At 31.1% G+C, this 12,955-nt stretch overlaps 1 protein-coding gene across 1 annotated transcript in view; it reads right to left on the bottom strand.

Moving 5' to 3' along the window:
• Window positions 1–2,125: 2,125 nt before the first annotated feature.
• The window catches only part of LOC131953011 (potassium channel subfamily T member 2), a 124,850-nt gene continuing 114,020 nt past the window's right edge, over window positions 2,126–12,955 (bottom strand). Inside the window, exons 17-31 of the mRNA XM_059315987.1 lie at window positions 12,664–12,770; window positions 11,595–11,746; window positions 11,004–11,109; window positions 10,279–10,451; window positions 9,855–9,926; window positions 9,388–9,522; window positions 8,815–8,926; window positions 8,438–8,539; window positions 8,136–8,219; window positions 7,330–7,464; window positions 6,636–6,716; window positions 5,818–5,941; window positions 5,247–5,331; window positions 4,590–4,800; window positions 2,126–3,611 (exon numbers count right to left, since the gene is read on the bottom strand). Coding sequence (XP_059171970.1) covers window positions 3,372–3,611; window positions 4,590–4,800; window positions 5,247–5,331; window positions 5,818–5,941; window positions 6,636–6,716; window positions 7,330–7,464; window positions 8,136–8,219; window positions 8,438–8,539; window positions 8,815–8,926; window positions 9,388–9,522; window positions 9,855–9,926; window positions 10,279–10,451; window positions 11,004–11,109; window positions 11,595–11,746; window positions 12,664–12,770 — 1,919 coding nt within the window. The 3' untranslated portion in view covers window positions 2,126–3,371. The remainder of the gene's footprint in view (window positions 3,612–4,589; window positions 4,801–5,246; window positions 5,332–5,817; window positions 5,942–6,635; window positions 6,717–7,329; window positions 7,465–8,135; window positions 8,220–8,437; window positions 8,540–8,814; window positions 8,927–9,387; window positions 9,523–9,854; window positions 9,927–10,278; window positions 10,452–11,003; window positions 11,110–11,594; window positions 11,747–12,663; window positions 12,771–12,955) is intronic.

Genomic DNA, 12,955 nt, shown 5'->3' with positions numbered 1-12,955 from the left:
TTTTTCAACTTGGAAATTCTTCTGAATAAATAAATATTTAAATTAGTTTTTAAAAAGATATAAAGTTTTAATAATTGTTTTACAGGAACTTAGTTCCAAAATAACATCCAGACCAACATTTGATGTGTGATAATAAGCACATAAAAATAATGCTTAAGGCTGAAGATTAACTTACAAAAACAAATTTTAATCTGCTTCATGTAATCATATATTTAAATTATTCCAAAACAGTAAATAAAAGATATAAATCAAAGTATAAAGCTTATAATACAAATAAAGAGTTATGGTAATAACTTTGCTAAAATATCTTTAATTAAAAACCTAGCCAATTACCCATTTGTGTTGGTCAATAACCTAAAACAATCCTGTTTTTTTTATGTTAAGTAAATGGTGATGAACAATATTGTTAGTTTTAGTAGAGAAAAAGTGAGTAAAAATCACAACTATCATTACACTTCAACTTTTTAGTGCAAATTACAAGATATCTTGGTGTGCACTTAAAAAAACATTGCAATATTTTGCTTAATTAAAAATGTAGCTTTTGCATGTACATTTATTTAAAGATAATTATTGCACAATTAGTTTTTTAACAAAGCTATTCCTTAAATTAGCAAATGATATAAATCCAAGTATTTAAGCCTATACTATAGTGATATTTTGAGAAGCTCATTATCATTATCACCTGATAATTTATCCTTTTTAATATGACTGAATACTCTGATCATAAATTATATTTATTAAAACAGTATTACATAAAATGGCATTAAAATATCCCTTAAAAGTTAAAATAAACAATTGCTATAAAAAAACAACAATCTTAACTTGCAAATCATATTCAACAATCATTGCTGACAAACATCTGTCCATCAAGCAATCACAAATGTATCTACAATATCAGATTAAAGGGTAGTGCTGGCTTAGTCACAGTCAACATATAATCACATTGTGCATTATAAACAGCAATTTTAAAACCTAACACTAAATAGTTAGTCTAGTGATGGGGCTATTGGTAAGCAACTGTTTTTTTGTGTGTAAACTATCTCTGCTAAAATAAAGCATTACAACTGATGCTTCAATTCAGATGAATTAAACTGTAGAATGTATAGGAATACAAATTATGTTTTTTTGTAACAGCTTGTTAAACTCAAGTGAAAAGTGTGGAATTAATGAGCCAACAGAGGTCAGAGTTTACAGGTCACTGGTTTGAGCAAGTTGTAAAATAACTTTTCTTAAATTAACTTAAACGAAACAAAAACTGTAAAAAGACAAAGTCTCTCCTACCTATTTCATATGATCAAAATAAAAATAAATTAAAAATAAATACAAATGCATACAACTATTTATTTTGTTAATCTCATAAATAAACTAAAACTAAGAAATATAAATATATAAATGAACTGAGGTAGGTTAGAAAATTCACTGGAAGATATGGAAGCAGGAAAGTAACTCATGGAGGCTGCAAGCAAGGTATATATAGAAGACAAGTTGGGTATGATAATGTAATGTTAGGAATAACACTATTTAAGTCTCAGAGCTACAAAGTAAGCTATTTGGCAAGTCTGAACAACCCAATCAAAAAGTGAGGCTGGTGGGTTAGTCATGTGGCCAGAAAAAATTATGGGAGATTGTTAGCTTTTCTAGTTGCTAGGGGGAATATTAGTTTAGAGGGCAGTTAACAAATAGGTAGTCTAGTCAAGATTAGTGTAAGGCTGTTTAGTTGTCGGCTTTGAAATTGAAGTGGAAATAGATAGTAAAAGAATTAGTTGTTATATCTTTTACACATAGTTGCTCAGTATTGTGTAAGAATAAACTTTGTATTACATTTTTATAAAGATTGAATTTCTGTGATTTCAACAAATACATAAAAATAGGCTTTTAAGTAAAGTTATCCTAGTCATCATAGGCATGTGGCACCAAGTTATGCCATAACACCGGACAGTCTTTCTATATTGCAATGACCAACATGATCAAGCTAGCACTGCAGCTCTTCTATATTAGACAGTAAATAGATCCAGATATGTGTATGTTGACTACATCTGTTAATATGACTGATAGAATGTCTTCAAGCATTTTAGAGTGCTGTCTATTTAAAAATTATTAACATCAAGAAAATGTTTAGGTAAGCAAATAAAATTTCATTTGTAGAATTAATTTTATTGAAATTTTCACCCTTTCCAATTATCACCTGATTTGGATTAATATTTAAATGTAAATAGTTATAAACAATACTTACAGTAAAAATGAATTATTTCCCCTTCCCTGTATTTTCATTGCCCTAGTATTATGCATTGTTATAAATGATTAAGAAAACAGTTACAACAAGCCAAATAAAATAAGACTAATGATTTAACATTAATTCAATAAAATAGTGCAAAAAATAAGTTGTAGCTGATGCAAGTGTACTTCACAATTATTTATAAAACAGTGTTCAGATCCATGGAATAGGCTGCAACCTTGTGGGCAAACATCACAGATAAATTAAACTTCAGCAGTTGTCACAGACAATATTTATAAGCTGAATTTTACCCACTAAGTGTTACTCAAGATTTAAAAAAAATTGTTATATGTAAGTACTATTTTATTATTAAGTTGATTGAAAACTTACAATTTTGAATTATAATTCATTTCTAAAATATAAATGTCTTAAGCAAATTTTAAAGTTTAATAAAGTTTTTAAAAATATGCTTTTCTGTTATGGAACTCTTGCTAAATGTTTAAAAAATTGAATACTTATAAAATAGTTTGATAAATTTATAAACTAAGTTTTTATATTTTTTATTTTCCAGGAATAGACTTTCAAAATACACAGGCTACTCATAAATCAGTCCTTAAACATGGGGTACAATCTTTGATGTATTTGCTTACTTATTGTAATATCAGACATTGTTTATGCAAACACAAATTATATAAATATACATAAATAAAACATTGACACAGCTGCTTATGAAAGTGCATTGCAACCAATCATTTAAAACACTTATCCTCATTTACCTAACCAGCTTTGCGATACTGCCAGTTAGGCTGAGTATTTTGATCAAATTATTAACATTTGTATAAACAAAAACAAAAAATCAACAAAAAAAATGTGTAAAAATCACATGTGACTAGACTGTCCAAAAAAATCATTAATTTACAGAGCTGGAAAGTTAAAAATTCAAAGTGTGAACACATGAAACAATTAAACAGCAGGTGTTGCACATTACAAGTAAGATACAACTGTACACAAAAGTGAGAAAACCTAAATAGGTTTTTGCACATAATAAGTGAGTTAAAACTTCAAAAATATATACACATAAGAGTTAAACCTGCTGCAGCAGTTCCACGTAATAAGATAAACCTGCACATACAAAAAGCAATTAAAACCTGAGCAGTCACAGAATTGTCCCATTCAAAGTATCATGGCTAAACAAAGCAGGGCCGTCTGAGCTATAAATAGACTTGATGTTGCCATCACTGTCTGGGGTGGAGATTTCGTCCCTTGAACGATGCGAGAAATGGTTGGGTGGGTCCTGACTCCCCTGCTGGGACATGTAATGGGACTGAAGGTCCGCTGGAAGACTCACAGACATGTCTTTTGGGTTCTCCAAGTGTTCGTAATAAATCACCGGAATCTATCAATTAAAAAGTAATTGTTCCACCAAATAATCAAATCTAGTGATATTTTTTAAACTGTTCACTACATCTATTAATAAACTATTCATCTCACTAGCTCGTTTTATTAATATTTAATAATGAAAGGTCAAAATTGAATTTAAAAAAAAGATAATTTTCAGTCATAGATAATTTAATCTTTTTTTAAGCATACCTTAAACTGGTACATTCCCATTAAGCCTGAAACAGAAAAACAATGGTCTTTCTTTTCAACCAGAAAAGTCAACCAAGGTAAAATTAAATATTGCATTAGTCATTATATCTGTTTCTGGCCTAACAGGGAAGTACCTTTCAAATGAAAACAATATACATATAATAAGATGAAACAAAATTTCAAGTAATTTAAAGACTAAACTAATAACCTACAGTTCAGGGGTCATAAATAAATGATGTCATACATTTTAAACCAATACCCCAAAAAGTCAAAGTTTTGTCCACCATTCACCCCCTCAACAACAACTTTTAACATACATTAACAGACTATTCCTCTTTTTTATCTTAAAAATAAAAAAATAGAATGCCACATTATCGCCCCCTCCCTACATTACTCAAGTCTGATCAACTCAGTCTATATGTGTGATATCATTTACAGACAACCCCTAGTGCTTTTACCTTTCTCTACCTATTCTAAACAACAAAATTTGATTCTGATAGCAAGACTTTTAAGACATGATATTATTGCATCAATGTTTTCTGTTTGCCATGGTCCCAGGGTTTTGGTTAGTGTTAGCTTCATGGAAAAGGGTAGGGTTAGGATCAGTAGTGTTGGCAGATAGACAGGGGGGGGGGTTAAAAATAAAATTCAACCCCCCCCATGACAAAATTCTACCTACAGCACTGGTATTACCTGCTGGTGTTTTATAGAAAATTTTGGCAAATTAAAAAACTTTTATACAAAATCCAACGCAATCAGCCCCAATTTGATATCAATTCCTTACATTGGCTGGGGCAGAGACCGTGGAATCTTGGGAAGTTTTTGTGATCAGATGGTCGTTACTCTCCTCCTGCTCATTGTCATGGGACTGCACGTCTGATAAGCCAGCATCAACAGATGAAGTTGGTACGTGTCTGTAGCTGTGTCCTAACAGCTTCCTTTCATCAGTCAATGGTGATGGTTGAGGGGATAGTGAGCTAGGACGTATGACGTACCTGATGGTTGGAAAAAAAAATTACTTTAATAAAACAATTTCTTACTCTTTACATTCAAAATAATTTAAAATTATAAACAACTTTTATATGATCATATTATTTTACCTAAATTTTAAAATCATGTTAACTATTTATTTAGTCTATATTAACTCCAAAAAGTTGAACTGTAAAAATCCACTTTTCACAAAACTAAAAAACTTAAACATAAAAATCCACTTTTCATTACTTTAAATGTTTTATTATACAACAGGTTAGACTGTTTAAAGAATTGATTTGATTTGTTATAAGTTGAGCTAAAATTGTATTTTATTGGCACAAATTAGTAATCAATATACAATAATTTTAAAATATTTCATACTATTCATTAGTCTCAATTTTGTGTGAATCAAATGACTTCAATTTTTTCATAGAAACTAAGAATGAATGAAAAATAAATTGATACATACACAATATCTCCAAGTTCCAGCTTAAGATCATAGCTGGGGTTAATGAGTACATAAGAAATGGTTGTCCTTGTATCACTTACTTCATCTGCAGAAAAACAAATTAGCAAATATTGTGCATAAATATAACATTTTTTATTTCTTGAGTCCTTTCCTGAATCCACCCAGCTTTGATGGGTACCTAAATCATTTTAGAGAAAGTAAATGCAGTTGGGCTTAGAAATGACCACACTATCCATTCATTTGTCAAGGTCACAGAAACAAGTGAACTCTACTTCAGAATGGGTATCTTATACATAAATTGCAGGTAATGGAATTTAAGTCACCATTTTCATTTAATTCAAATTTTATAAGTCAAAGGAAAAAATTGATTAAAAAAAAATCATTTACATTTTTAAAAAGTTAAACAGATTAAAGCGTTAAGTATATAGAACAAAAGATATTTTTAAACATAAATTATTGTAGATTGAACAATTTGTCTTAAGTAATAGCAAAAAGTGAGAGAAAAAGAAAGAGAAAATAGATAAGTGGAGAGATGAAACAGAAAGGAAAAAGCACATCCACCCACTCTCACAATAATCTTCTAGTGGAAGTCCCTCCGTCTGCATCCGACACTTGACCATCTGGATGATTTCATGTCTCTCTGGAGTCAAATGTCCTGTCATGGCTGACTCTTCCTCTTGTGGAGCCAATGAAACCTGAAGGTTAAAATATATTGAAAATTGTTTAGTATATCATAAGTGACTGGATTTTAAAAAAGTGCGATAAATTTTTTTTTTTAATGAAGCCTACATAAATTTAAAACATGCAAGTATAAAGAGTAATGATAAAATTTAAAAAATCAATAAATACTTTGAAATCTGAACACAACGAAAATGTTAATTAAATTATTACATAAAGAAATTTTAAACATACAAATATAATATAATTTACAAAATAAATTACAATATAAATATTTCATTCTCTTATATTTAAAAAAAACATTCCTTTTACATTTTCTATTATAAATACTCTTTTATAATGTACAAGGTTATAAATATATATACTTATTATTTACTGCAATAATCTCAATCATATAAAACTTTTAATTTTAATATTTTATTATGTTTATAAAATATCTAAAACACTATTTCAAGTTAGGTTATATTTTTCATTAGTGGAAGTTTGATACAAAAGCATGCTAATTGTTTAAAATGGTAAAGTATTGAGAAAAGACACTAAATATTAAAATGCATTCCATAAGTATATTTAGAAGGACTATCAGAAAAGGAAGTATTGAATCAACAATGAATAAAAACAGCAAACACAGAGCACAATAAAATGTATATTCTGAAAATGTGCATGTGAGGACAGGATGTATAAACTGAATGCTTAGAAGACATGTAAACTGACATTTTCCAATCCATGTTTTGAAGCTGTTGTTCTCATTCTTCCTCTTCTCAATATTGTCTTAATTGATGCATATTTCTGGACCTAAACAAAAGTCATAGAATTTACTGGAGCTCTTGGACTAAGGTCTTTATACCTTGAGGGCAAAGTTTTTTTTGTTGAAAAGGAACTTTAAAAGGCCACTGAAAATGTTATTTATAACAGAAATATACGTAAACAGTGTGTAAGTTGGTTTTTAGATATGTATGTTTACTTAAGTAAAGACTCTACTTTACACAGAAGCAATATTTCCCCTATATTCTTCTTATAACAAAAGTCAGTCAATAAACAATTTAATAAATCTACTTTTGAGGGTTACAAAACACTTTAAGTTGTAAAACATTTCAAATGGCACAACAAACAATAATTTAAAGTAGATTTATTACATACTGTTGTTTTTTAGTAATTTATTATTTGGAAAATCTGAAATCAGTAGTAAAAGGATGCAGTTATAAAAAAAAAACCTACAGGTTAAATCATGAGTTTTTATGTACGAATTTGAAATACTCCTTATTTAATAAATAAAAAATATTGAAAAATAATGTTTTGGTCACAAATGGGTTAAACAAAAATTTTCTACCACACCATGAGGGAGTACACACAAATGGTCACCTACGACATGTACACAAGCACATAATGGGATCAAATATTTCCTTACAGTACTGGCTTCGGCTGCACCAGAGTGATACTGGGTGCGATAGATCCCGATAGGTATCTCACAGGCTGTTGAACACAGCTTCTGATACAATCTGCCATAAGTCCTTATCCAAAGGTCATCTTTTCCAATTGTTACCTTTTAAAACAAATAAGAGAAAAATTATTGAAGATGTACATTTATGCTAGGTGCAGTGTTTCTTCCAGGCATCTCTTTGGGGAAGGGGGGGGGGGGTAGAGCCCCCCGAAAAAAGTCTACCCCCCCCCCCCCAAATGAAATGGAATTTATATAGAGAACATATACTTTTACCCCAGAAAATGTTGTCCCCCCCCCCCCCCCAAACATATCAAGAGCCCCCTGGAGAAACAAAACGTCTGAAAGAAACACTGGCTAGGTGGATCTAGCATTTAAATCTTAGGAGAAGAAATTCAAGATCTAGCCATAGCTATACAAATGTAAATAAAGAAATAACAACATAATTTATTTCTTAAAAATTACAAATAAACAAAAGATTTGTTAACCTTTTATTTATTTTTTTAAACTTTTGAGCCGGATTCCTTTCCTCCTACCCAGATATAACATTGACTTTTATAAAAATGTTAAAGCCAAAAATTTAAATTTTTAATAAATTTATAAGCTGTTAAGTTTTTCTTTAAAAAATTTGAAAATAAGTTAAAAATACTAGCTAGACAAAACAAAAATAATTAAAACCCCAAGATAAATAGTATCCAGGATACACTAGTTTTAGTATTGGGATTAATTGTGACTAAATAAACCACTATAAGTTAAACATTTAAAAAAACACTCACAGATGACAGGTGACCTGATCCAACTGCCATGTCTATACCCAACAACAGCCTGACAAATGTTATTAAATAGTCTTTAACAAATGCCTGCAGTTCAAATAAAAAAAAATATCTTGAATATTTTGAACATCTAAAAGAAAGGGTAAAGTTGAAAAGTTAAAAATTGGAGATTATAAGTAAAAGTTCAATTTATGTGTAGCTAAGTTCATATAATTTTATTACAGCTTATTTAACAAAATATTTCATGACAACTTGAAGGATTTAAATTCTCCAAATATTTTAATCTAGAAAACTATCAGACTGACCTGATACAAAAGCGCATCCAACATGCTCGCACTGAACACATTGCCTGCTGCAAATGGAAGTCTAAACATGTAATAGATATTGGAGCCTCGTTCTCTTTCTTTCTGTTCACAAATAAAAAATAAAATATTAGAGCAAAGTAATATCTGGTGGACTAAAGAGGAATTTAAAAAAATTATTATTAACAAAAGCAAATTTTAGGCTAAAAACAAATGGACTAATATCTAATATCATCAAAACAATAAAATAGAATTTTTATTCATATTGATTTTAACTTAAATATAGAAAATTCATGCTTAAGAATAAAGTGAGTATCTAATTTGTAAGGTTGACATTCTAAACAACAGAAATTTTGTGTTAAATAAAATTAGAAGTTTACCTTTTCCTGCTTTGATATAGATAAAGCATACAGATCATCTGGTCTAAACTGCATAAATCTCATGTTTGGTGCATGAGAAATTTCTGTGATGATGTTAGCTTTTGGAAATAGCCTGTAAAAATAGTAAATTACTTCAGAATAAACAATCATAAATTAAAGAGTCACATCTTTCTACACAGCTTCGGAGGGAGGGGGGGTGGGCGAACAGGACGGACTGTGTTACATGGAGCATGGATGAATTAAAAATTATATTTAATTTAAATAGAATATATACCCTTAACCCATAGTCTGCCCAAAGCAAAATATGCCCCTCTGAGCAAAATGCCTGAAAGAAACCCAGTTTCTACACAAAACCAACCTAGAATATTCTATATTTGGAGATATTAAGGCCAAAAATTATTGTGAACTGGGGTGATTTTCAATACAGAATTCAGTTTTAAAAAGCGGGTAATAAGAACAATAATGAAAACCATCTAACCAGAACTTACAAATAGAGATAGCGTAAAATTAATTACATAACAGTAGGCTTGAAAAAATGCTGCAATAAAAGTCTATTAAAAGACATTTTCCAACCTGAAGATTGTCTGTACAGATACTATGGTATTACAGTCTGCCAAGGTGTCCTCTTCTCTAGAGTTGGATGTTTCCTTATTCACAACCACAACATTTTCAGTTAGATTTATGCCTGCTTTGAGTAAATCTTCAATGCTGGAAAAAAAAATTAATAAGCTTTTTAAAGAGGGATTTTAATAATTGTACAAACCTAACAAATACATTTTTTTTTAGTTTTTAGAAATCTTTGGTCTTTTATATTTTTGCTATTAAATTTCTTGCTTGATAATTAAATCGCAAATATAAATGATAATGTAGGGTTTGTGATAATATATCTTCACATATAGTCTACATTGTTATATAGCTCACTTTATGATAATTCATGAGATTAAAAACCCTGAACAGTTTAATCAAAATTTTAAGTTGAAAGAGTTAAAAACAAAATAAAACTTTAAGCTAGCCAATGACGTTTAAGAAACAAAACCAACCAGTCAATGGATCCCAACATCCAGTAAACCAAAGGGAAATAACTAATCATGGCCAGGAAGCTGGAGTCAGGCCTGTGTTGTCAAAAAAAAAGAATATTACAATATTTATAATTATACCTGCATTTTCTATCCTGTGCTATAAATTAACTCAATGTAAACATCATTTAAATATGACATTTAAACCAAATATAATTTTAAGATACATTACTAATGTATACAGAATGGAAAATCCATTAAGTTCATTAAGCATTTTTTTAAACAAATGTGCTGTATTTAAATAGAGCTAGTAAAAGTTTTTATAGAATTAAAAAAAAAAAAATTAGTGATCCTTTTTAAAATGTTAATTAATTAGTTCATATATCAACACAATTGAGTATCTTTTTTATTTGTGAAGTGTTTCTAAAAATAGCAATATTTGACCTACACTCTGGAGAAGAGCAGAACAATGGGGTTGATGGATTTCTTAGGGCGAGCATGGGACCGTAAAGGCACTATGAAGTTGTAGAGGCCAGAACTGGCGTAATCTGCAGCAACAATAATGGCAGGGTTGGGCCAGTTGTACTCTCTGGCATTTTTGTGATGGCAGTGACTGCATTGCTGTCAAGTTTAGTTTTTTTAAAACTTAATTTATGCAGCCATAAAAATATCTAACATGATTTGTATTCTGCTGGTAAAGTTTGCATTACTAATTAACAAAAAATAAATTACTGTTTAACAAGTCTTAATTAAACAACAAATAATTTATTATGGAGTAAATTTAAATAAAGGTAACTTTATATTTTGAGTGTAATTTTAGGTAGTTCTCATCATATTTTCCCTTTTGTGCCCATTTCACATGGGGCAGATGAAGTAGAGTTAATCTGTTTCAATGACCTCGGCATACAAGGGGGTAGTGTGGTCAGCACTATGCCCAGCTGCCTTTGTTTCCCCAACATGAGTCGGGTACCCATTAGAACTGGGTGGGTGAACTCTTGACATTTGAGGTAGCAGTCTACTGCTCGGCCACAACATCCCATAGACATTACAAGTTATCTTTAATTAACATAATAAAAAATCTGAATATAAATAGCTGTTTCTTTAGTGTAAGCACAGCCTTCAAATAAAACTCAAATACTTTATCAGTTACATATTGGTAAATAAGGTGCTTACAGTAGCTACTTGAAGGCAACACAGTGGACGTTTCTCTTTCATGAGGTGACACAGTGTCGGACTTGTCCCTACATACGGGGTCACTGGAGGAAAGCCTCGGACATACCTAACAGACAAATCATTATAACTATGACCCATGTTTAAAATATAATTTTTCTATTAAAGCAACAAGTACTCAATGAACAATCAATAGCCAGGTTGTAATGTACATCAACTTACAATTATGTGCAGGGTTTTAAAATAATAATAAAAATATTACTAATAAATTAAATTGTAATAGGCAATGTATTATAAATTTTTAAAAGTTATTAATTTTTATGTGGTTGACTGTGATTGCTGTACGGATACTGTATGCTCGGGGCATATTCATAACATGCATGTAAACCACCTGATGAATGTGTTACATCACTCATGGAAGGGAATACCATCCTATGAGATGGTCAATAGTAGTCACAAGACAAGGCAAGGTGCAAACCACAATTGGCACCCAGTCTAGTGACGCCACTGACATAAACATATCATGTCATGTAACATAAACCAAAATTTCTATAGAAATTATAGGAAAGAAAATAACAAAAGGGAAAAACTTACTCAGGAAAGTCATCTCCATCTATATTCATTTCCTCTTCTTCTTCATCATCTGAATCCGATGCCATCACATTGATGTGAATGCTGTTGGTTTCAAGAGTGGCAGGCACTGGTGCTATACTTGGTCTCTTCTGTAAGCTCTGAATGTTGAGACCCTGGGAACATACATACAACAAGTGCATCAGCCATGTCAATTTTGTGTGAAGCCATCTAACAGTAATGATCTGGTTCTTTTGTTTTGTGTAAGTAAAGAAAATTGTATCAAATTCTTCAAAGTTTTAGAGTTCTAAATATGGTACCTCTAAAACATATACTGTGTTATTACTGTTTTGTTTTGTGTAACTAAAATTTGTACTAAGTGTTCTAAATGTTGAAGATCTAAAACACATACACTGTTTCAGTATTAATTTGTTTTGTACAAGCAACTGGCCTACAATCTTTAAAAATTTTAACTATTGAAGTTCTGATATTAAAATCTCTATTACACACATACTGTGTTAGTGTTTTTGTGTTTTGTATCAGTAAACAACATCTTTTCCCATTCATGTCCAAGACACATGGAGCAGATGAAATAGAAGTCATCTGTTTCAATGACATCTGCAAATGAGGGGATAGTGTGGTCAGCACCATGTCCAGCCACCTTTGTTGACCTGAGTCAGGTACCCATGAGAGTTGGGTGGGCTCAGGGATGTCCTATGGGATCTGAACTGGAGCCTTGTAAGTAAGTAAGTTTCCCTTTCAAACCTGACGGTCTATGGGGCAAGTGAAGTAGAGTTCACTTGTTTCTGTGACCTCGGCATATGAAGAGATAGTGTGGTCAGCACTATGCCCAGCCGCCTTTAATTTCCCTAACGTGAGTTAGGTACCCATCAGAGTTGGGTGGACTCAGGGACGGTCTACTGACTTGAACCCGGATTCGAACTCAAGACTTGCGGGTTAGCAGTCCAGCTCTCTACCGCTAGACCACTCCGTCCCACTCGAGCCTTGGGTAAGCAGTAATCAGCTCTGCCATTCAATTACACAGCCCCTGTATCATTTATACTGTTTGTGAGTGTTTAGACCAAATGCTTACTTTAGGTAGACTAAGATTTCTTGGTTTGCTGCCAGTTCTGGACACAAGATTGGGTTCAGAGTTGAAATTACCAACTCGGGTGTGTTGAAGCTCTAAGGCAACTGTCCCTGGAAGGCAAGTCAGATTTTTTAAAACATAAAGGAATAATTGCTAGTAGCATAATTACAAATAAACTATTTCAAACAAGAAAAGACTGAACACAGATTTATTGGTAGTAGATGTTAGGTCATGTACTGAGTAGTTGGCCTAATATACTGTTGCGATTAAATAAGTTAAAAATACATAAAGGTCT

Source organism: Physella acuta, unplaced genomic scaffold, assembly GCF_028476545.2.
Source record: "Physella acuta isolate Inbredline_101_S28 unplaced genomic scaffold, ASM2847654v3 ptg000900l, whole genome shotgun sequence".
Lineage (NCBI taxonomy): Eukaryota > Metazoa > Mollusca > Gastropoda > Physidae > Physella > Physella acuta.
Note: the sequence above shows the minus strand (reverse complement) of the source record. Positions and strands in the feature narration are given on the sequence as shown.